This window comes from Pleurodeles waltl, chromosome 5 (genome assembly GCF_031143425.1).
Source record: "Pleurodeles waltl isolate 20211129_DDA chromosome 5, aPleWal1.hap1.20221129, whole genome shotgun sequence".
In the NCBI taxonomy this organism is placed as follows: domain Eukaryota; kingdom Metazoa; phylum Chordata; class Amphibia; order Caudata; family Salamandridae; genus Pleurodeles; species Pleurodeles waltl.
In genome coordinates, this window is record NC_090444.1 from 112,087,280 (window position 1) to 112,113,192 (window position 25,913).

The window sequence follows — 25,913 nt, forward strand, 5'->3', positions numbered from 1 at the left end:
ACCTCCTCACCTTCAGGAGACTCCTCAAGACCTGGCTCTTCGACCAATAGCAGCTACCGGCCCCCTCCCCTCAGCGCCTTGAAACCCTAACGGGTACGTAGCGCGCTTTAGAAATGTAATGATTGATTGATTGATTGATTGAACACCCCACAGGCAGTACAACAAACCAAAGTTAATTTTTACCAGATAGCACAGTTCCCACATGTGCTAAGTGCCATTGATGGGACACATGTAGCAATCTGTCCACCATCGGCCACCGAGTATGTGTATCGCAACCGTAAAAACCATCATTCCATGAACATACAGGTGATATGCAACGCCTCCTACATCATTACTGATCTCGTGACCAGATACCCAGGGAGTACACATGATTCCTACATCTTTCGCCACAGCGGGAGACACACAAGACTGATAGCTGGGGAGTTTGGGGAAGGATATCTCCTAGGTAATTTGATAGTTCACAATAATGCATTGATGTAAGCATGACGTGAGACAGCAAATGTACTTATTTTACTCTCTGTGCATTCAGGAGACAGTGCCTACGCAGTGCGCACCTATATACTAACGCCCTACCTGAGTCCTGCCACCCCAGCAGAGAGGAGGTACAATGCTTCACATAGGGCTACCTGCAATGTAGTGGAGCGCACTTTTTGGCTGCTGAAGAGCCGTTTCAGGTGCATACATAGGAGTGGAGGTGCACTACAGTACAGCTCTGAGACAACATGCAAAATTGTGGCCACATGTGCTATCCTGCACAACATAGCAACCACCAGGGGCATACCAGTGGCACTCACGGAGACAGACTCAGATGAGGATGATGATCCCTTACCACCCCTTCTACCAGCAGACAGGACCAGTGCAGCAGAAGGCAGGCAAAGACGTGCTGACATCACGCGCAACCATTTTTGATGTAAGTAATGACAAATCCACTTCAATAATATGTATTTCAGTAGTTGGCATCTTTATTACCTTGATTTCAGGTAAACAATGTGTCAGTAGGACATAGCTAATCACAATGGGCAGACATGATCTATTATTAATAGTGTCACACTATTAGCATAATAGCATGACTTTATTACACATGTTGAGGTGGTCCCCTGCAGCCCTCCACATCACTTCTTACGTCCACGCACTCCACTTGAGTGCTCAGTGCCCTCGCTGGCACCTCTAGTAGCAGGTTCACCTGCAGTACTGTGTCTGGCAGTACGACGCCTCGGATCAATCAAAGGGACTGTCAGACTGCTGAGGCTAGAGGACTCCTCACTGTCACCAACACCCAGTTCACTGGTTGTGGCACTGCGTGCTGTTTGCATGGCATCCACTAAGTTGGTAATTTGCACCAGTCCCTGTGTAATGTCCTTAATGCAATGTGCCATCTCCAACTGTGTGGCAACTTGCAAGCCAATTGACTGATCTACAGAAGCTGTCAAACTTAGCCAAATATTGGTTATGGCGCCTGCGCTGGCTGACGCACTCCTGCCGTATCTCAGTGTATAGTTCCCCAATGGCATGTGTCAACTCCTTGTTGTTTTCAGCAACTCTTTGCTGTCCCTCAAACAAGGTCTCCAAGTGCTTGTTTTGCAACCCCACATTGCTATTGTGAGACACAAACTGCAATGACTTCAAATGTGTACATTGCAGGAGCTGCACCTTCAGCATGTAAGCTTCCAGGCCGCCAAAGATTGATGGGCCCACTCCTTCTTCTGTGCCCTGCCTGCCTGCATCATGGCGCCTCCTGAGGGGAGTTGACTGACGCTGGCACTGGTGCAGGGACTGCTGTCTTCCTGTGGGACTCGGCTCCGGTGGTAGTGTGGGTTCATGTTCTGGCATCTCATCTGAGTCCAGGTTGTACTCTGGTAGTGGTAACACCCTTGCCCTGCATCTAGTTGGAACAATACTGTAGGACTCACTTGTATTTGAGTCTGACTGTGGCTGTGTTTCTGCTTCCCCCACTTTTTCTGATCCTTCAGCAGCAGGGACCGAGTGATCTGCAAGGATAATGTGCAGCATGTCAGTTCTAGCATTTGTCACAGATTTTCACAGTGTTGCTTTATATGTACAAATAAATTGTGTCACCCTGAGTCATTTGTGGTGTTTCTCTATGTGGCTGACCACTATCTTGCTATTCATGTTGTGTATTCACCTTAGGGTTGTGTACTACCACTCCCACAAGGCACTGTTGTGCTGTATGTAAGATGTGACATGGACTACTTTTCATTGTGCATACAGCTATGTTCTATTTCCTAAGGGGCATGTGTTCATGCACATGTGGGGATACATGTAATCACTGGCCTTACCTTTGCTGGTGCTGGGTGTCCCTGAGGTGTTGATGTCAATTACACCACTAACAGCTTCTGGCAGCAATGTGGACTCCACTAGGTCTTCCATAGGGGTGGATGGTGTGTGGGTGGATTGTCCGCTTCCGGTGCTCCTTGCCTCCCTAAGCCTGCTGGCCACCCTCTCCTTGGCACGGGACCGCAAGTCATGCCATCGCTTGCGTATCTCCTCCACAGAGCGCTGCGCAACACCCACTGTGCATATTTGTGTTGTATGTCAGACCAGAGTTTCCGCTTCTCACTCTCAGGTACTTGGAGTGAGGTCTTGCCAAAGAGTCTGTCATGGTCCCCAACAACCTCCTCAATGAGCACCTCCAATTCTTTCTCACTGAATTTCAGCTTCCTCTTCCTGTCTCCCTTCTCCTTCCCATTGCCAGCATTGGCCATGTTGCAGTTTGATCCTGGTTTCCTCACAATGCTGACTCCCTGATGCTGGACTGTGTCTCTCTCACTGCTCCTTTGGGTGTGGCTCCTGGAAAGAGCATGGGCTGACTCACTTCCTGGTTGTGATGTCATCAGGCTGTTCCGGTTTGCCGTTTTTGCTATTTGCATATTTCAGTTACCGAATCGCCAATTTTTTTGCGACTCGGTATTTGCATCTGGCAAATAGTGTTTGTGAATTTTAAGAAATCGCTATTTGCGATTTTCTAATTTGAAACATCGCGTTTTGCATTTCTAAAATTGCGATTTCTTAAAAATCGCAATTTGGAAATTGCTACCTGGAATCTTGATACATCTGGCCCTAGATCCTGAATTTGACTCTGTGACTGAGGCCACTGTTGAGAAAGGCACTTCTGTAGTGGTTGCATGTACAGCCTTGCATTTGGAACTATGGCTATACATGAAGCCATCATTCCTAATAGTTTCATCACTAACTTTACTGTATAAGTTTGGTTGTGTTGTAGCTGAGATATCAAATTGTGAAATGCTTGAATCCTTACTGGGTTTGGATATGCTAACCCTGACTGAGTGTTCAGAATTGCTCCCAGATTTGGCTTTATTTATGATGGTTGGAGGTGGGATTTGAGATAATTGATTGTGAATCCCAAAATGTGTAGGAGATGGTATACCGAGTGTGTTGTCTTCTGAGGAATGCTGCCACTACAGCCTAACATTTGGTAAACACCCTTGGTGCTGTTGTTACCCCAAATGGTAGTACTTTGAATTGGTAGTGCTTTCCTGCAATAACAAATCTTAGGTATTTGCGATGTGCTGGGTGTATGAGAATCTGAAATTGGGAGTCTAAAAGGTCTAATGCTGTCATGTAATCCCCTTTTTGTATCAAGAGAATGACTAAATGAAAGTGTTCTGAAAAGATGTATATATTGAGGGGCCTGAGATCTACAATTGGTCTTAATGTGCTGTCTTTCTTTGGTATTAGAAAGTATAGTGAATATACTCTTGATCCCTGTTGGGAAATAGGTACTATCTATATAGCTCCTTTGAGTAGTAGTGATTGTACCTCCTCTTTTAGTAGAGTGAGATGGTCCTGAGAGAGTCTGTGTGAGCGACAGGGAATGTTTGGTGCAGTGGTAATACGTTCCAGACAATAACCATGTTGGATAATGGACAGAACCCACTGGTCTGTGGTGATGTTGTGCCATTGTGGATAGAAATTTACCAGTCTTCCTCCCACAAGAGATGTGTGCTCTGTGAGAATGGTGAGTAAGGCATTGTTTAGTTGAGGTAGAATAACCTCTAGAAGTGGATGGTTTGCCTCTTCCTCTATTGTTGAATCCTCTATAACAACCTCTAAATGATCCTCCTGTGTAGAGCTGTGAAGTCTGTTTTTGCTGTGAAGTTGATGTTTCTGAGGATGATGGTTTGAAACCACCTCTAAATTGTGGTCTACGAAAATTTCCTCTGGTGGGTGTGGTGTATAATACACCCATTGCCTGAGCCATCTCAGAATCTTTCTTTAGTTTCTCTATAGTTGTGTCAACTTCTGGGCCGAATAGATGTTCCTTGTCAAAAGGCATTTTTAAGACAGCTTGCTGTATCTCAGGTTTGAACCCTGAACATCTTAACCAAGCATGTCTTCTTATGACTACACTGGTGTTGACTCCTCTGGCTGCAGTATCAGCTGTATCTGTAGCACATCTAATATTGTTATTAGATATTGCTTGCCCTTCTGTGACTATTTATTGTCCCCATTTTTGATGCTCTGGTGGAAGATACTGAAACAGTTCTTCCATCTCGTCCCAGTGGGCCCTATCATATCTAGCTAAGAGAGCTTGTGAGCTGGCTATCTTGCAGTGATTTGCAGCCTGTGAGTCTACCCTTTTACCTGCTGCATCTAGCTTTTTACTCTCTTTATCTGGAGGAGGAGTGTCTCCTGTTGACTGACCGTTGGCCCTTTTCTGTGCTGCACTAACCACTATTTAGTCAGGTGGTAACTGAGTCCTGATAAAAACTGGGACTTAGGAGTTTGTATTTTTTATCCAATCTAGGAGTGATAATTCTGGCCTTCACAGGTTCTTTGAAAATGTCAGATGAATGTCTGAGCATTTCTGGGAGCACTGGAGCCATTGCTATTCTTTGTGTGTAGAGGTTAATGTGTTAAAAAGGAAATCCTCCTCTATATGATCTGTATGCATCTGCACAATATGGTAGGCAGCTGCTCTGGTTATGACCTGGTTATATGCAGTACTGTCTTCAGGTGGAGAAGGTCTAGCGGGATACAAGTCTGGATCATTTGAAAGAATGTGATCATGATCATATAGATCCCATGGATCTGTATGCTGGTGAACGTCACCAACATCATCCCTAGGCGGTGATGCTGTGTGGTGAAAACTGTGTCTCATATGAGGGTGATGGTGGTGGTGTGGAAGGAAGAACAAGAGAATACGTTGGTGAAGGCTGGATTTGTTGTATAGCCTTTTCCCTTTGAGACCTTCTTTGGTGGAGGTCCAGCATCCAAGGTCTCCTGAAAAGTTAATTTTCTTTTAATAGTCACTGGAGGAGAAGCAATAATCCTTCCTGTATCTTTTTGAATGTGCAATTTTCTTTGTTTAGAGTCCATGACTTCTAAAATTGGCTGTATATCAGATGATTCCTGTGTAGGAGTAGTAGATTTGCTACTTATGTCTTTCGGCTTTGAAGGTTTAGACACTGAGGCCCTCATTATGACTTTGGCGGTCTTTTTACAAGACCACCAAAGCCGCGGGTGCCGAAAGACCGCCGTATTATGACTGCCATCAGATTTCTGCCCAAAATCAGGCGGAAATCTGACAGCAGTCGTGCTGGCGGTCAGCGGGGAAGAGGCGATTCCACTGCCAGCACCATCACGCCAAAAGGACGCCGCACGCCATATTACGACCCATAATACGGCGTGGCGATGTCCTGATGGCTGAGTGCTGCCAGCGGTGGAAGCGCCAGGACCAGTCCCCTCCTGGACCACCTACTCAACGGACGAGATAAGTGATCGTCCAACAGTGAAGGGGAAAGGGGGGAGGGTGTGTGCATGTGTGAGTGTCATGAAAACGAGGGGATGTGAGTGCGTGTATGTTGGTGAATGTGGATGGATGGGGTGAGCGCACGTGTGCAGTGCGGAAGGGGGGAGTGAATGGGTCTATGCGGTGCAGACGGGGGAAGGGGAATAAATGGATGCATGCGGGTGGGGGGAGGGGTGCATAAATGGGGGTATGCGCTGGAAGGTGGGAGAGAGAGGGGTGAGTGAATGCTTGCGTGTCAATGGTATTTGTGTATGTATGTCAGTGTGAATGGGTGTGGGTGAGTGGGGTGTGTTTGTTTGTAGAAGTGTGTGAGTGCATTCGTGCAGGTATGTGGAAAAGTGTTCGAGTGTATCCTGACGACAGGAATGCTTATTCCTTTCCCCAGGATGCAGTGCGACCACCAGAAAATGCTGGCGGTCTCCCGCATTGTAATACCACTAGCGGTATTACGGCGTCTGCTGTGCTGGATGTGCTCACCTTCAGCCCAGCAGACCACGGAGAAGAGGTGGGACGGGAAGAGTATCAGCGGTTTGGCTTTGGCCAAACTGCCAAACTTGTAATTTGGCGTTCTTCACCATCGACCCGTTGATGGTGAGACTGCCACTACGGCCCTGGCGGTCTTCGGACTGCCAGGGTCGTAATGAGGGCCTGAATGTTTAGCTCGAACCGGTTGGCACCGAAACTGATGTTTCAATGTTCCGACTCAGTACCGAGACAGCTGCATTGGTCTGTTTTATCGATCCATAGTGCACTTTAGTCTTTGGTCTTGGTGCCGAACCCGAAGAACGGTCATCCGGACTTTTTCGGATGTGACCATGGCCAGAAGGCAGTGGAGGACCGATGACCAATGCTGGAGTCGTTTTTACTGTCTTAGGTTGGTGTGAAGGGGCAGGTGTACTCACGTACTACACCTGAGGTATGGAGTGACTGTCATCATGGGAATCTTGTTTGGAGTCCAAATCTCTGATGGAGAATGTCATGCTCTGTCCCACTTCGTCCTGCCCATGTTCCTCACCAAAAATATCAGGTGAGTCTTCTGTGGAATTGGCCGCCATTTCCAGACGACAAGATCTTCGGTCCTGGAGAGTCTTCTTAGATCGAAACGATCTGCAGACGTTGCAAGTCTCTTTGCGATGACTGGGAGATAAACAGAGATTACACACAGAATGCTGGTCAGTGTATGGGATTTTCACGTGACACCGAGGACAGAATCGAAACGGAGTTCGTTCCATCAGCCAGACAATGAAGTAGGCCCTAAAAGGGAGAGGCCCCTTTTAAGGGCAAAAATCGAACCCAATGGTCTAAATCAGATCGACCATAGATAGAAAACACGATCAAAAGTATACAGACGGAGTTAGAAAAAAGGTAGAATACGTTCAGCGTTACCGAACCGAGATTCACCAGAGTGAGAGGAAACACGTCTGAAACTATCTAACAAAGGACTTAATGCCCATGCACAGTATCACCGAGAGGAAGAATAACCCCTTGATTTCGTGACTCGAAAACCTTCTTCGAAGCGAAACAACTTGTATCAATAGATGGCGGACTTATGCAAAGCATGTGTATCTACAGCTACACATGCCATTGAACATTATTTTACATCTCTTCTTTTGTCTGAATGATGGCCATTCAGATACAGAAAGAGATAGGGAAAGAGAGGAAGAGGAGGAACTAGTAGAAGGAAGTTAACTTTTGTATCATTTTAGAAAACCAAAGACATGAGAGATCATTTCAACATATATTTTTATTGTTTTCCATGGCCCCAACCCCACATTAGCAGGGCGAACCTGAGCACACAGGAAATGAGGAACAGGAACAAACACTGGAAATAATCCTGTGCAGAAAGCACCCACTTAAAAAGTAGTAGTAACATATATTTTGGCCTTATTCACAGTAAAAATATAGTGGCCGGATTCAAAATAAATATTCCTTAGTTGTGTCCTTCCTCAGAGTGTAATGTAAAATGGTACCAGTTTTCATACCTATAAAATGTCCTCACTTTCTGGAGAGCTCAGATCATGCTGTATTTAGATTCAACAGAAGTTACACTATTTTGGCCCCATTACCTTAAAGATCAGCTGCCACTTGAAGTGGAATGTTATTGGATGGCAGAAAACACACATTGGGGTTGAATTACCTTAATAAATTCCTCCTTCAATGGGAAGAATATGTCCTCTACTGCAAAAAAAAAAAAAAAAAAGCAAAAACGCATTGTTCCAACAGGTCTTCACTGACTATCGGGGGAAAGCTAGTAAATATTGTCTTATTTTATGACATGGAATCAGGGACAGAAAAACCATTGCAAAGAATCAGTCATCAAGAAAATCATTTGAAAGAAAGGGTTAGGTAAGTCACTAAAATACAATATATTTTAGCACTGAGCGGAACTGATGACTTTCTTTGTAGTAATGTTATGCTATGTGTGTTTGTATAGCACACTATCACCCGTGAGGGTACCCAGCCGCTAAGGAAGGCTACAGTTTCACTATGATTTGTTTAGAGTTAGTGTTAGGATAAAGCTTAGGATGGGTGTTAAGTCATTTATCTTTTTTCTTCAAGAAGTTTGACTAATCCTCCGAAAACCATACAAATTCCCACTGTGGGGTGGTGAGCGGGAGCTGACGGGTTCTGACTGAAACTAGGCACTTTCACAAGGATTTGGTGCAAGGGTGTAGTTTGTGTTTAGTCACTTGCGAGTAAAAGCTAAGCAAGATGTGCACTCTAGTGCAAAATGGTCTTGATTTACTAACACAAGGCAGTTCCAGAGTACTTGTGATAAAAAAACATAGGCACGGGGTGCACTCATGCGCAAAATACTTGTGATTTATTAACTAGCTAACAATACAAAGGGAAAACACCATAGTGTGCAGGAAAATGGAAACTACACAAGCTATGGGTAGGTCAAATCAGAACCTTTCAAAATAAAACATTTCTACACTATGGGGCAGGAGTCTAAAATGAGGGTAAGTTTAACAATGACTGTAACGGTTATGGTTAGGTTTAGGGATACAGAAAGGTTTGGGTTAGGAAGAATTGATTGTAGCAGGTGTGTTGTGACAACTAAAGTAATGGTATTTAAAAAAAACATGTAGTGGGCTCCTTGAAGGAATTCTGTGTAATGGTGTTCTCTGTGGTAGTCTCCTCTGTAATGACAGAGCTTGTTAGTAAACACCAATCTTTGACTTCAACAATTTTACAAGGAATAAAAAAGATGTGCTTAGCTTTAGCTCAAAGCCAATCGAACCTTTGTTACCAAGAAGGTGTGATTGGAGAAGATTGCTTAGATTCTGAAGACTGTTAGAAAAATGCATGCAAGAACCCCATTTATACCTTGCTTGTAAGTACAAGTGAGATCCCACAAAAAAAGTGTCATTTCACAGGAAAAGCAAATATAGATAGGGAGAATGTAATAGTAAAGAAGCCATACATGTAATGATTGAAAATACTGAACAAAGCTTAACCACAGTTTTCTTTAACCATTAATCAAATAAGACTTTTTCACAAAAAACGTATACATTTATGTCAGAGACTTTGCCACTACTTGTGTTTTGGCTTCTCTGTTTGGCCTTTCTCACACCTATCCAATTTTAAGAGCATCAATGCAAAAATTGTTCCTGTTCATATTGTAAGGGATTTTTCAAAGCACAAAAGCACTTTATATTGTGGACTCACAGTTCAAAGAAAAAAGGAAATATATGTTCAATTGGCTGAAGTCATGCTATTAGGAGTAACATCCACCTGGACATAAATTAGTTGACCACTAAAGAGAATATTCAGTGGAAACTCAGGACTAATTTCAATTTTCATTCCCCGATTAGAAGAAAATAATAACAATGGTGTCCTTGTTTTGAAAAATACAGTCACCTGGATGAATAGCAGTATGCTCTGTCAAATAAACATTACTTCTAATCAATAAAAAAGGACATCAGCACAATGGTCTGGGGGCTCAGCGTTGACCCTGAGGAAAGCCTGCAACTAGTACTGCAAAAATAATTTCTACACAGCTTGGAAATGTTCCCGTTCCTCGTAGGTTCTCATGGCCCATCCTGACAAGTCTTGAGTAGTCTTTCTTTTATGGAAACTCCATTCTTCTCCCCACTTTGTTCCTTATGGACCTCTAGCAGCATTGGATACAAGGAAGTCTATGGTTCCCTCGATGAACATCACCGCCAGGACTGTGCAGCCCCTCTGTATTCGTGAAATAGATAAATACAACACAAAGGGAGGGTATCTGGCGGGATGCAGAGCTGACCGTGAAGCTTTATTTTGGATCCTGCATCAGAGTGTTGACTTCCATCAGTCTATGGCGGGTTTCGCTAAGTTGCCTATCACCCTGGCCTGGTCCACAGCATCAAGCAGGTTCTTTGCATCCACAGCCAGGGTGTGAGCTGCTGTCAGCATCTGTTTCTTGCACTCCTCGCTCAAAGATGTAACTGCGTTTTGCTGGGCCATGCGCATTTTATTGATTAACTCTGCAAGGTCTTTATTTAATAGTTTTTGTGTCCCTTCGATCTGCAATTAACACAAAATAGAAACAGTCAGACTGATATGTGAAACGAAATGGCAATATATTTGCCTTTCAGAAACTGGTGAATTGCTTTACTGTGCATGAAACTGTCATTTTTTCTGGTACCTACAAAGGGCTCGGGTATCTGAAATTGTTTTCACAGTCTTGACTCTGCACACAATCATTATTAAGACCTCACATGCAGTACTCTATCTGCACTACGATTTACCCAAAAGTAGCATCCCTGAAGGCCACTTAATATTGCTTCTCACATTTGGGGGATAAAATGTATTGTAACATTCAAGAAAATGCTAACTTTCTGATAATCATGGATATTTAAAATTCATATAAAATATTATTATCTAAAACAGTTACTGCAACCATGTGTGTGAACTACTCTGCTCTATATTTTTCAAAAGAAATGATTCATACTACTTTTGTAGTTGTTAGTGTATCCATGTGGACTTTTCCAAACAGAGAATACTTCCTAAATTTATAGTATGGTAAACAAACCTATTCAAAGTAGTTTCCATTGGTCGTCACCACTGTATTTCAATTGCAAATAGAAGATGAACATAGCTATAATGAGAATTCTATGTTGTCCTATCAATTATAAGACTTCAACGGAAGAAACAAATGGGAAAATCCATTCACTGTGACAAATCCATGTAAGAGTCCATTATGGGAGCTCTTTTACAATAGCTTTATCCAAGAACTAAGGCACATAGCAGTAGCTATGGGTTTGAAAATATTCAAGTCAACCCACAGTGTTACTTTAGAGGCTTCCCATAATTGCCTGTATCTAATTAGCCTTTGATGGGCATGCACAAATAAAAATACTCAGCATCGTTATCCTCATCATATTCCCAGGACCTACCTCCGTGCGTGATGCTGAAGGGAGAGTTGGCAGAATCTCATCCACACTTGTTATTAGCACGCGAAGGGTCAGTCCAACATTCTGTAAACAAGATAGCACCATCATGAACAACGGCAAGTCTCATACAGCAACAACATCATGCTTCCCTTCCTTTTGCTGGAGCAGAGAACAGGGGCTCACCAAATCAGTGAGGTTTGCATTTACAGTGAACACAGTCTTTGCTGCAGAAGCGCTAGCGGTTGAAGACATAGAGCTCAATTTCCAGCATGTGGAATTCATTTCTGTAACATCACAGAACACAGTGCTAGGGGATATATGTGACACCACACACACTTGTCATTACATTTCAATGCCCTGCAAATTATGTGCAAGATTCAGAAACATCTTTTTTGCAGACTGTCTGTGTGAAGATTGGGGGAAAAGGCAGTTTTGTGCATATGCACATGAGATCACCCACAAATTATAATTCAATCTAGGTTTTAAGTATAGTCTTTGGACCAAATAAGATATTCTGTTAAAACATTGTAACTCATTAACTAAAATGCAACAGAATAAAGCTTGAATCACCTCCTGCTACAGAATGGTTGAGGATTCTCACCAGTGATAAAACCTGCTCAGTGGGATATAATGATGGTTTACTTTTCATTCACATAGACCGCAACGCATGGGGATATGACTTGCAAATTAATCTATCTTCTTCTTCTGAAGGTGCAGGTAGGGTGCCAATGTGTTTCTACCAGGGACTACCCATTGTGTCCCCTTCACCATACTGTCCTGCTTCACTGAGCAGTGAAATTTCTGCCTGGTAGTCCAGAGGGCCACTGGGTGGTGTGCCTGTGTGGACAGAGATTTCACTATGTAATCCCTTACCACCTGGGAATTATTACCATGAGGGGATATTTACCATTCAGCTTCCCATGCTATAAATGTTCCGTAATGAAGGCCACAGATTATGAATGTCCTTCATCATAGTTAAGATCTGTATGAATAAAAAAAATGTAGAAAGAAATCCTGGTAGAGAGTGTGCACCTAGCATGATGCACCTAGCATGATGCGCAAGGTTTGTCACATGATTACATATTACATAGTTTATAGGCTACAACCAAAAATGCTAATACAGAAGAGTTTTTCTGAAAAATGTCTGCTTTTAATTGTAATAATGGAACCCTTAACCAATTATGTTCTCAGTTAATGTACCTTAATGAAAGCTTTATAGACGTACATTAACATACGTGATTCAATTCACAGATCTTGTTTAGAATGGTAGAAATCTACTCTACATAGGTTTTTTCCTAAATTTGGACCTGATTTGGTCATTATATCCACAAAAATACCAAGAGTAATGAATGGGACTCCCTGAAGTTTTTGAATTGCCATAATTCCATAAATCCAGCGTCTACTCCACGTGTGCTTGTGAAGCTCATTCATTAGGTGCAGAAACCCCATCAGTAATTATAAAAGAAGCAAGCCTTTTTCAGTGCAACTTTTTTCCCACATAGAAAATATTTTCTTTGTAAAGAAACTATTCCCCTACTTCCCCATAAGATAGTCGGTTGATCATTTAGGGTTTGGTGGAGCTCAGCCACTAATCAGTAAGAGGACTGTGTTGTGTTGTTGTGGAAGAATCCCTGGATCTCCAGTGCAAAGCACCAGCTATCTCAGTCATCAGAACCTCTTCACTCAGAGGCTTCTTGCCCAGACCACCCTCAATTTAGTGAGGAGAATATGCCTCTTGTTTGTCATGCTCAGGACCATCCTTCCATGTGAACAGCTCCCAGCACCAGCCAGACCCAGAGATAGACATTGGTTTGCAATAGCTTCTGGAGGTATTTTGATGTTTGTTACAAGCCCAGGACTTTTCTCAGATGCTTTCTCTGTAGCTCCCCCAGAGCCCTATCTCTCAACTGCAATATTGCATCATTTCAAACTTATCATGGGTATAGCCAAGATCTAACACCAATCTCACAAAGGAATAGGATCCTGTCCCTTAGGCAGTGGGAACATTTTTGACTTTCTATGGCATTGGCATATATTCTCTCCACATTCCAATAAGTGTCCCTATGTCCATTCTCTGGTTGACACTGAAAGACTTAGCAGTCAGTGAGCATTCCAGGAGAGAACCACACATCACTAGCATAGCAGGGGGTCTGTGGTTCTTACCTTTACCACAAGAGGATACCCATCAGGAGGAAGCTGGCCAACATCATTCTTGAGCTGAAGGACTGCTTTGACAAGCTCCATCACATTGAAGTAAACTTTATCATCCGTTCGGTCCAGGTTCGCTGTTGGAGCCGGCTGGATAGGTTGGATGGGCTGTGCGTAAAACAGCAAAAAGCAGAACTGGTAAAGCATGGAGTCAAAAGCATAATGAATAATAACAATAATGTAGATGGGAAAATGGTGCTCCCCTACACAGTAATTTACAATCTATCTATTAATCTCAGACACAACCCATGCTCTGCCCCACACACAGACATGAACTTGATCGCAGGAAGGTACTGTAATAGAGAAGCCTACTTACAGGTTAATCATAATAGTGCCAAGGCACTGAAAATAATTAAAGCCAATTAAATGGAGTAGAAACAGAGAAGATAAAGCCATAGTCGAAGGGGAATTAAGCAGTTCTTAAAAAGTAAGATAAAAAAGAAAAGCCTGTGTTAAAATGTAAAGACACCTGAAATTGCAAACCAAAATCTTAAAAATCACTTTGGGACAAACTATTTAATATAAACGACTTAACATCTAGTGTGGAAATGCAAATTGATGCATGATGTTACTGGCGCCATTTAGACTCCTGAAAGCTAAAGTGGGTGCAAATTGTATTTGCACACCTGTTAGCAATTGATTCCATTAGGAGATACAATCACATTGAATAGGCATTAAATACCAGCTCATACGTGACAGTAATTGTCCATCTCAAACAGCGTGCAATCAGTATGAGCACAGACAAAACAGGTGCAAAAACTGTTTTCTCCCCAGAGGTCATAATCAGGTACAAAATACCAACTGTTAACTGGAACTAATGTTATTTCTACTGGGGTAGTTTTCACACAAGTTACTTGCTCATGGGTCTAAATGATCCCATAAAAACTGGAATTGATATGAAGTTGGTGAAACAGCACTGTGCATGACATGTGAAGCCAAATTCATGGTACAAAGCTGTCATCCACCTTCAGTGCTCGCAGTAGTAATACCACCCAATGTCACTTTTACCTTAAAACTAAATCCAGATGTGACTGAACTGCTTTTGATGAATGCTTCCTACATTTAACTACCTTGTATGGATCTTCTCCCATGTTGGATTCTGACTTGGGCCTTCGGACACATGTAACCAAGGTTGCCCAGTTTTCTTTCTTTCTTCTGAAAACACTTAAACAAGTCTTTCTCTACACTGATCTTAAGCTCAGAACACGATCATAAACAGCATCATTCAATCCAAATTGGATTATGGACATGGCACTCTCCTGGCCACCTCAAAATACTTACTGAATCAGATACAAAGAGTCCAGTTTACAGCAAACTGGTTTATATGTGGTGCAAAAAAGTCAAAGTTGGTTTACAATGGCAGAAGAAAACTATACTGGCTTCCAATTCAGTCTAGAGTAATTTTTAAAGCCATGACTATTGTGCACAAAATTATGTACTCAAAATCCACTGATGTTATGGCCAAGACATTTGCCTAGCACAAAACTCAAGGGCCCAGATTTAGAAGAATCTGGTGCATCAGTACTGATGCGCCAGATTTCTCTCACCCCCCTACCGCCACCTAATGACACCATGGGTCTGTCATATTTACAATACAGCGCACCATGGTGCACATTAGGCCAATAGCATCAAACGTTTTTACGCTACTGTGGCACGTTGCTGCACTAGCTTAAAAAATGTTGATGCTAGTGCAGCAAAGTGCAAGGAGGCCCACTGATTTCAATGGGTGCATCCTTTCAACGCCTGCTTTGAGCAGGCGTTAAAAATGATGCCAAAAATGGCGCAATTAAATCTTCTAGATTTCAATGCGCCATTTTTGCAGGCCTCCTAATGCCAGAACGCCCCCTTGCTTACGTTATGCCTGGCTCAGGCATAATGTGGCGAAAGGGTTCACAAAGTGGAGCAATGCATGTATTGCGCCACTTTGTAAATATGGGGCTGCAATTTTTGCCTTGTTGGGCCGCATTAGTTTTAAAATAATGACGCTAATGTGGCGCAAGGAGGCGCTAGAGCGTTTTAAATCTGGCTCAAAGAGCACCCAAAACTGGCAATAAGTCCTTTTTGACGATCCCCAAATCGCGTACCCTCAAATATGGCAAAAGAGCCTTTTCAGTTGCTGCCCCCAAATCTTGGAGCATCCTACCCATAGACATCTGCAGGAAATCATCCATCAAGCACTTCAGAAGGCCTTAAAGCCTACCTACTCAACTAAGATACTGCAAATTACTGTTTACAGCACCAAGAAACCGATTATGGTGAACGTATGTCCTTTACAAAACCCTTAAATGTAAATCTTAAAAATCTGTGTCTTAGATATAAAATATAGTAATATGCCATAGAAAATATGAGCAGACAAATGAAAGGTAGCTTGAAAAGAAGTGGCATTTTAAATAGAACTCAGGTAATAAGTATTGGACACTGGGTCATGTATACGTCACGTAAAGGCTGGCAGGAATACCAGAGGCTCACGCATCCCTCCACACTGTCCGCAGTGTGATCATACACATCTCAATCTAAATCTTGTCTGTGGATGTCAAGCAGAAGCTAGTTCTGGCAAAGTAAATAGGTCTCAGCAGTGAAAACCATTGGATCTGCCAACGTTTTTCAATTTATTAAATAGCTGCTGTGGATAAGGGTGCATACAGACACCCTTTTGATTGCATTTTAATACATTAACAAATCAATTCAAAGTTGGCCACAGTGAATGTACGTGCATCCATGGCAGTCATCTTTGAAAGCGTTTGTAATATTTCAACAAACCCTATTTCAAAGATGGCTATGGTGGACGAATGTGCATCCACAGCATTCATGTTTGAATGTGTTTGTAATATTACAATTAAATCATTCAACTATGGGGACAGTGGATACTCACTCATCAACAGCGGGCACTTTGTAATGGGTTTAACTCACCCACTTCTTGATGCCCGCCCATGCATGCATGCACAGGAGCAGTCACCGGTGGCCATCTAGAAATGATTTAAGATGGACACACACTGATAGTGTAGTGGGCAAAACAAAAGTACAATACATTTGCAGAGGGGCGGGTAAGGGGGCGACAAGCAGGGGAGTGGCAGGGAAAAGCAAAGGAGGTAGGGTGGAAATATTTAGAAAATAAAAATAGGAAAGAAGTTGGGATAAGCAAAAGAAGTGCTTTGGGAGGCAACACAGTGAAAGAGGACAAGCTGCGGGGAAGCACGGAGTGAGAAAAATGGAAAGTGAGCAGGGCCGGCCAAAGCTGTGTGGAAGAAGCACAAGGGGAGTGAGCAAGAAGCACATGCACTCTCATGGAGTGCTTAAAGGAAAAGAAAAAAGTAGTTCACTTAATGGAAGTATGCAACTAAACTGAGCACTGCAAGACTTAAATGCTCTTGGGCCGGAACAACATGCAAAAAGTGAGAAAGTCATTAAATGAAGAGAAAACCATTGAGACAGACAAGAAAGCTAGCCAGTTATGAACAAGGGGTTGACGTAAAACCCACTGTAAGTTTGTGAGAAACTACATCTGTAAGGACCTGCCATAGTTTTTCCTTATGACTTTCCAGATCTCGGCCACAAAGAGTGGTGCAGCGAGTAATTTATCTCTGCTACATGCCTCTAGTGAGGCCAAGGAGATATGGGCATAAACGTCTCAGTTAATGGTCCAAGAGGAAAGTCCCTTGTTGTCCGGGATGGCTGAAGGTAGCACGGAAGGCACGAGCATGCAGCTCCTAGCCACAATCTATGACCTTGCATTAGTTACTGCAAGATCTCGAACCACCTGTGTGCGGACTCTCTATAAACAGGAACTATGCTCCCAAGTTTTACCGCTAGTCAACTTGTTTTTAGGAAAGCACAGTATCTTGGAAGAGGAGCTCCAAAAGTTCAATTGGCAAAGCCCCTGTATCAAATACTGAGGTAAGTGCTGACCAGAGATTAATGCAAACACCAGGTGTAATCTCCATTAGACTATCTGGAATGAGTCTCAGAATTACATAAAAAGTGCAGCAAGATACTATGGATTTCTTGGGATATCTAGGTCACTGGTTATTGAGTATCAGAGTGAAGATATGCACAAGTAGTGCCTGGTGGTGGAGTGTAATCAGTCCAAGGCACTTGGATGGGAAAAGACTCCAAATTCTGGAGTAGAGCTGATATTTGGCACCACGTACATTTTTCCTTTATCGCACAAACAGGAAAAGGGCTTGGTTTGAAACTTTTTGGCTGAGTCAATACATCCACTTTTTTCAGTACCAAACACGTTTGGCAAAAGGTTAGCTGTTTCATGTTGAGCTAAGAGGAAAAATGTCCACCTTGTTTTGAACAAAGTGAGGATTCAGAGACGTTATCTAAAGAGCCCTACATCTGAGTGGGAGTGTCAGAGATTTGTTGCATGAGGAACTGCCTCATTTTGTTTATTGATTTTCGCTGTGGTCACTTCTTGGAAATATAGATTAATAGGCAATGATTCCCTTCCTACCTCAAAGTGAGTTGATCTGGTTTCCATTTCTGCTGTAAGAGACCACAGATCATTTTCAAGGTGAGAGTGTTCAGTCAGAATTATTGGGATGGAAGCAGAACAGTGATAGTATCTCTTGTAACTGATCTACGCTCCACAGGATCTATTCCCCATTGTCCATATCCTAGCCCACACCCCCACCAACTTGTCTTGGTTTGCCATGGGAAATAATACTGGGTACTGATTCATTCAGTCGGTGGCGTGTGGTGGCATTCTGCTCCTAGGTAAGTATCAGGGCCTGACAATAGGTCTGGCCAACAGACGGCTAGAGCTGTCTGTAGCTGTGATCTCAAAGGGTTATGTGGGATGTTCAGGAGATGCTGCTGATGTGCGAGACAGTGACAATCTTTGCAAGCCCTTGTGAGAGAATGAAGTCATGACTTTGTACCAATATCAAAGTCTGAAATGACATAGCAGGTTAGTGTTTACATTTAAGTCTTGGAGGCAGTATAGCAACTTTACAAAACTGTGTTTATTGAGGGCATGCCGTGGGACGTGCACGAGCCGCCATCTAAGATGGCCGCTAATTAACGGAGCTCCTTGCATCGTCGGACGCGTTTCCGACACCGGAGCCGTTTTTCTTTTACTTTCATGGCCCCTGACATATAACTGCCTGCTGGATCTGTTGGTGAGCATTTTTCAGGTTTTAAATGCCACCTAGCTTATTTTTGTTTACTTTTAAAAAGGTCTCTACATTTCTCCTCAGAAAATGCAGCCATTTTGAAAACTATTACTCACCAGTACGATGTTCTTATTTGCTTGTTTTTTGATCCTCTGATGTTTTTTGTTCGCAGTTTTCTGCGCAAGCCATGTAATTTATTTTTATTATTTCACCAATATATATTTGGAGTTCCTGGACCACTCGTTTCCCTATTGAAGGATTTTTTTTATGGGCAAACTAAAGAAAATAAAATCTCTGTCACATCAGCTTTCCTCAACTGATAAACTTTCGCAGTTTTTACAATCGGATACTTCTGCTGCAGCATCTTCTTCTGCCAAGTCAAAGATGTCTTCCTCATCTTCTTCTTCGCCTAAAGTCTCACAGAATATCTCTACAACTACTCATAAGAGGGTCAAACAAGACCCGCCTTCACAAGTAAAATCTCCCTCACCAATCTCTCTTGAACTTGTGCTTGACAAAATACGTGCACTACGTCCTTTTATTGAAGAAACTAATTCTCGGATGCAAAATCTTAATACTAAGTGGTCTCAAATGGAAGTGAGAGTTTCTGTTTTAGAGCAAAGAGTCAGTGATGTGCAAGATGAAATAACTAAAATTGCTAACTTGGAGAAGGAAGTGGCAAAACTGAAGACACCTGCGGAAGATTTGGAAAACAGAAACAGGAGCAATAATCTTCGCCTTTATGGATTACCGGAGGGTCTTGAAGGGAGTGATCCAATTTCATTTTTTACTTCATTATTTCCAAAGTTAGTAGACCTACCATCTTCTACAGTTTTGTACAGCCAAAGGGCACATCGCATTGGCCATCGTCCTCCACATTCCTCCATATCTAAACCAAGAGGCATGATTATTTTCTTTCTTGAATTTACTGATCTATTGAAAGTGCGTAATACTGCAAAAGCCAAAAAACAAATCTTTTGGCAGGGAAGTAAAACTTTCATCTCACAGGATATGTCCAAAGCCACAGCAGACTGGAGGAAAGCATTTTTGGATCTTCATCCACAGCTTCGTGACTTGGGAGCTCGTTTTGGATTATTCCATCCGTGTTTGTTCAAAGTGACATATCAAAACAAAACCATCTCATATACCTCCCCTGCAGCTCTTTGCGATTTTCTAAGACTACACTCTACAAACCCTATGGAAACGGCTAGTCCTTCTACACGTTGAATATATAAGTTTCTTAATTTATTATGCCCTTGTTCATTTCTATTACGATACAGTTGATGGTCCTTCATATGCAGTCTATACATTACATTATATTGTTGTGACTATAGGTCCTCTTTGTTAATGTATTGTTTTCTTTCTACAGGTTCCTGGTGTTCTATAATCATTATTTTTGCTCGTAACATTTGTCTGTTGATGCGTCCCGTTTCCTTGCTGTGCCGTCTTTAGTCTGTGCTGTCACCACCCCTCTCCTATTGTTCATTCATCTCAGGTATGTTTTTGCAGTCGTCTTTATTTGACAGTACTGTCTCTTCTTGTTTTCTTGAATACTTTCCATCTTTTTTCTTGCTGTTTCCCCTTTACTCTTCTCCCTCTTTGTTTTTCTTGTTTTCCTTTCCCCTATATGTATTTTCAGTTATATATGGTACAAGACCTTTCGTGAATATATATATATGGTTATGTGACGTAAAAATTCACAGTTATTTCTTGGAATGTCAAAGGATTTTTTAACCCAATAAAAAGGCAGAGAATTTTATCCCGTTTAGCTAAATAAAATCCAGACTTGGTTCCTCTTACAAGAGACCCATTTGATGGATTCTAAAGCTCTGAAACTTAAAAGAGGTTGGGTGCGCAATGTTTTTACTTCTCCTTCATCTACAAAGAAACATGGTGTAATTGTGCTCTGCCATAAAAAATTATCAGTTAATGTTATTTCGCAAGACCCGGATTCTGATGGTAGGTGGCTCTTTGTGAAGCTAACTATTAATGGGATTATAATGACTAGTGGTAATATTTATGGGCCTAATCCGCATATTATCTTTTCTGGCCTAATGTTACTAAACAATGTTTGCATTATAATGATGATTTATTTCTTCTTGGAGGGGATTGCAATCAAATTATTGATCCTTTTATAGATAGGCAATCTGTAATTAAATTTTCTCCTCATAAAATGCATAAACAATATAAGGCATTTCTCTTACAATGTAATTTAATTGATTCCTGGAGAACCTGTAAACCAGACAGTAGGGATTTTTCGTTTTATTCTCCACCACATGGCTCCTTATCTAGACTTGACCATCTTTTTGTTTCAAAATCACTATCCCAAAATCTTATTAACTCTTCCATTGAACCTATGGTAATCTCTGATCATGCTCCAGTCATCACAGATTTTGATTTGCTCTCGGTGCATCCCAAATCCAATAGGTGGTGATTTAATAATTCTTTATTGCTTGATTCAAAATTTTCCACTTCCTTTGTTGCCTTTGCAGAGGAATGTTTCTGATTTAATGATGACTCTCATGTTTCTTCACAATTGTTATGGGATTCGTTTAAGGCTGCGGCTCATGGTCATATAATAAATTTTGTCTCTAATAAAAAGAAAACTTTTAATGCACACCATCAATCTCTGCTTCTCAAAATTAAACGGTTAGAACATCAATATTATTCTACCTCTTCTAATTTTAATTTACAAGAACTTATTCAAGCAAAACTAAATTGCAATTTAACAAAATCTCGATGGATAATGCCTCCTCTTTTCTTCTACGTGGTAGTGCCCGCTATTATGGAGGTCGAAATAGATCGGGGAAACTTCTGGCTAATTATTTAAAAATACGAAAGCAACGCCACACAGTGAAGTCTATATTTACAGATACTGGTGAGTCCCTTTTTAAAGATGATGATATCTTAACTGAATTTGTTAATTATTACCAGAAACTTTATACTCCTGAATCAGTCCTGACCTCCTTACAGATTGATGATTATTTAAAGAACATTCCAAACCCCAATAAGATGCTTGTTGATGTCTCTTCACTTGAGGTAGATATTTCTTCGTCAGAAATTTTTAAAGCCCTTCAATCTCTAAAAAAAAGGTAAAACCCCTGGTCAGATGGATTTACAGTGGAATTTTTTTCTACATTTTTCTGACATTTTACTTCCCATACTTTTACAGCTTTTTCAAATCTTCACGGGTTCTGGTTGTACAGGGGGAACATTTCAAGAAGCTTCATTTTGTTTAATTCCAAAGGAAGGTAAGGATCATACTTTCTGTAAAAATTATAGACCAATTTCTCTCCTCAATACAGATTATAAAATCTTTGCTAAATTATTAGCCTTACGTCTTGATATCCTTTTACCTGTGCTGATAAGTAAGGAACAAACCGGTTTTGTCAAAGGTAGACTTGCTTCTGACAACTCTAGAACATTCTTCAATATACTCAGCAAAGCTCCCGCTCTTTCGTACTCCTTAGCAGCAATTTCCATAGATGCTGAGAAAGCGTTTGATCAGTTAGACTGGTCTTTTCTATTAAAAGCTTTAGCCTGGCATGGTTTAGGGCCTCATTTCATTTCATTTATCTCTTTGCTTTATCAAACCCCAATCGCATCAATATTGGTGAATGGGAAATTGTCCAGATACTTTGTATTACGTTGATGTGTTCATCAAGGGTGTCCGCTCTCTCCACTCCTATTTATTCTAGCTTTAGAGCCCTTTCTATCCTGTATTAGAAATAATATTAAAATCGAGGGTTCCCAGTATGGTGAGAAACACTTAAAATTAACGGCATATGCAGACTTTTATATACCTCAAACCCTGAACTCTCGATTCCGTCTCTACTTCGATAGATTGTAAAGACGTTATAGATAAATTCGGATAAATCTGAAATCCTTCCTCTAATAACATTTTGTTTTAGATCATCGTTCGATATTACTGGCTTTCATTGGAATTCTTCCAAGATTCAATATTTAGGTATTTGGTTCACCTCATCCATTGAAAAGTCCATTGAAGTAAATATCTCGGATGCTTTAGAGAAGGTTGATAGATCCCTTTTGTTATGGAATCCCTTATTTTTATCTTGGTGGGGTCGCCTTAACTATCAAAATGATGATTTCTCCTAACATTTTATATATCCTATCCATGATTCCAATTCCTCTACCTGTTACTTTTTTTAAACAACTGGACTCCAGATTGTCTCAATTCCTCTGGAACAATTAGAAATCTAGAATTTCCCTTAGTCACCTTCGTCATTCTAAACAGGAGGGGGGAGCCAATTTTCCTGATTTCAGACTATATCACAAATCTTTTTGTTTGCGTCAAGCTTCTAGATGGATCGCCTTGTCAAGCTCTGTGTTTACTCCCTTATGGTTGTATATTGAATGTTCTTTTCTTCTACCTTTTTCTCCTCGTGGGGTGGTATCCTTTTCTCATAATATTTCGCTTATCTCCTCCCCGCTTCTTAAACATACATGCTCTTCTGCGTTCTCATTATTTACCTCCAACCGTCACTTATTCCTCTTTTCTGAATTCCCCCATTTGGCATAATCGTCTCATTACTATGAATAAAAAAACCTTTATTTTGGAAGTCCTGGAGACAAAGAAATATAGTATGGGTCAAAGATTTATTTTCCAATGATACGGCACTTTTTTTTTTTCACAGTTCGAACTTCTATTTCATTGTCTCAATTCATTTATGCCTAAATATCTTCTTCTTATTAATATTATTCTTGATGTACTTTTTTCCTTGCCTTCCCCTCTCTCTTCTTTGGAATTACCCTTTTCTCTGTCCTCCTTTCTTACCTCATCTCCTAAGGCATCAAATATTTATAAAGTTTTTAATTCTCCTGTTTGGACATGACCTAAATCTAAAATTGAATCTCAATAGGACTTGGATTTGGGATGTACCTGGACTGTTTTCTTCAGGAATAAGATTTGGCATCGATCTTATAAAATATCTAGATCAGCTTCTACCACACAATCACTTTTCTTTCTTTACCACAGACTTTATTTTCCCCCTCTACTACAGTAACATTTTCTGTATCCTCAACTTCAAACTGTTGGTCCTGCGATAGCCCAAAGGGAGACCTTATGCATAACCTTTTTGAATGTCCTCCCACTGTCTCTATTTGGAGAAAAGTTTGGCGTCAGCTTATCTCCATTTTTCATTTGCATTCTCAATTATCTCCCTCAGTGCTTTTTCTAGGTAGCCTCTCTGCTGACATTGTTTCAGATGCTGATAATTTGAAACTGCTGCATCTCTTGTTAGCTTTAGCCTTTCAGCAAATTACTCTTAATTGGAAAAGTGCACCCAACATTTCCTATAAGGCTTGATGGTATAATGTTTGCCATTACCATAGACTAGATATTGCTTTTACCTCTTTATGCTGCTCCTCCATAAATAGAGATTTGTATTGGTTACCTTTGACTGATTATCTTAATACTGTTGCTGGCAATTCTACAAATTGTACATTATCTGAGAATTTAAGCCACCATGAATTGTTTATTTTCTCTGTTCATGTTTGAATTTAAACTTAGTTCAACTTTATGCTTTATTGAATAGCAATGTTTTTAGCTTTTTAATACCCACTGTATCTTTCCTATTTTAGTTGGTCTTGTTCTGTTTTTTATTGTTTCCCCCCATTTTATATTTTAAAATGTTAAACAGCTTTTACAATTCCTTTCAAAATTATATCACTATCATTATGACAGATAACTTGTATTGTTATTATGAGACCCATATGTATTTTGATTTTAATAAAGCTGATTTACCTTAAATAAAAAACTGTGTTTATTAAGAAGTTCAGAACAGAACAATACAGCAAGTAACATTGTAACTGTGATCCTGATTCCTGCCCAAAAATGCAACACCGTGACTGGAAATGTGTTCCAGGTACTAACTCAAAACCAACTACTGCAGTAACAGTAAAGAAAAGTACAGTTAACTTGTATCTAAGATCTGACACCACCATATTATTGCTGTTTCGGAGCAAATCATTTTTTCCTTTGCCCAAATGACCTATTAGTTTTGTTTCTTTACCCAACTGTAATACAAATATATGAGCCCCATTTTCATAAAAAAGTTAGTGGCCAACACACAAAAGCATTTCTGAGGGAAGGAAGTAGTACAATAGGAGTACTCTTTTCTGATTGCTCATATGCCTTTGTGAATCTGCTGCAAGACATCCAATCCCCTTTTCATAAAAGTGCGATGGCGACACTATAACGCCACCTGTATATGTCTAGTCCCCATGTAATCCCATTTTATTCTTATTTTAATGGATTTGAGTTCAATTTACAAAGGCATTTAAGAGTACATAAATGAGTACTGCAGGAGTGCTAATTTAGGTACTCCAAAATGATTTTGTTACTGCGTCCTACATCTGCACCTGTAGTAGTACTCATACAAATGGATGTATAATTATTACTTCTGGAAATTCACAAACATTTCCAGTTGTGCAATAGGAAAGCTGCACCAGGCAGTAGTCTTTCATCTCTATTGGACCACGTTCTCCTTAGCAGTTGCTCCACCTGGTAAATAAAGTGTGGTCTTTTCTTCTTAAGCCTGTGTTTATAATTTCTGTGCCACATTAAACGTTTTACTACTCAATTTCTATAGTGTGCTTTGAGTTACAATTTGCGCATGGCGTATTTACAAGCTTGTGGGGGGGGGGGGGGGGTCTCTTGGTGGATCTGATCAAGCATTGCTTGATACATCCTCAATAAATAGATATGGTGACCAGGAGGATGGAAAAGATGATAATAGCCTGATAGCTAATGAAGTTATAGGGCTTCCTCATTACAGTCCATGGATTCCTTTTCCTCTCTAGGGCCTGCAGCGGCCCTCGTCTGCGACAGCTACTTCTCTATAGTAGCCAGGACATTGAGAATTGGTGAATATTCTTAAATGAACAGCAGGTGGAGAGTATTAGTAGACAGAATTCCACATAAAATCCAAAATCTTGGGGAAAACATTTTGATTCTATGACTAAGGCAGTAATCTGTTTCCAGGGCAAGAACCCACCTCAATAATATAAAGGGCAGTGTGGAGTAAAGCCCGTACGAAGAGCGATGAAGACTGCAGGTAAGCAAACAATGCACAGTCACATGCTTCTCATTGTGCAATATGTAGATATAGAAAGATTAGAATATACATTTTTACACACCTGAGGAGCTATCCTTTTTGGCTTCGGCGGTGGTGCTGTAAATTCTGCTAAACAAGAAAATAAACAGGTTTTTAAATCTTTTAATTAAAATATACTTTGTCCCTACGTCTAATGTTGTGCTAAAACAGAATATCAAACAGAATGAAATGATCTGGAACCATAAATGTTTACAGCCTCTTTTTAATCCGTCCTCTGCTGGAAGGGACTAGTTACAATGGGTCCTTCTCACTTGTTCACATGAGCTTCACATCATGCTTG

The 25,913-nt window shown here is 41.0% G+C and overlaps 1 protein-coding gene across 11 annotated transcripts in view; it reads right to left on the reverse strand.

Annotated features, from left to right (window-relative positions):
- Positions 1–7,517: 7,517 nt before the first annotated feature.
- Positions 7,518–25,913, reverse strand: part of PTK2B (protein tyrosine kinase 2 beta) — a 382,496-nt gene continuing 364,100 nt past the window's right edge. For 6 of the 11 annotated variants that reach the window (XM_069233734.1, XM_069233744.1, XM_069233736.1 and 3 more), the window contains 4 exons: positions 25,656–25,702; positions 13,336–13,488; positions 11,176–11,256; positions 7,518–10,303 (listed from right to left, as the gene is read on the reverse strand). In XM_069233734.1, coding sequence (XP_069089835.1) covers positions 10,088–10,303; positions 11,176–11,256; positions 13,336–13,488; positions 25,656–25,702 — 497 coding nt within the window. In that variant the 3' untranslated portion in view covers positions 7,518–10,087. The remainder of the gene's footprint in view (positions 10,304–11,175; positions 11,257–13,335; positions 13,489–25,655; positions 25,703–25,913) is intronic. The other 5 variants (XM_069233739.1, XM_069233745.1, XM_069233740.1 and 2 more) reach the window with 1 other exon arrangement.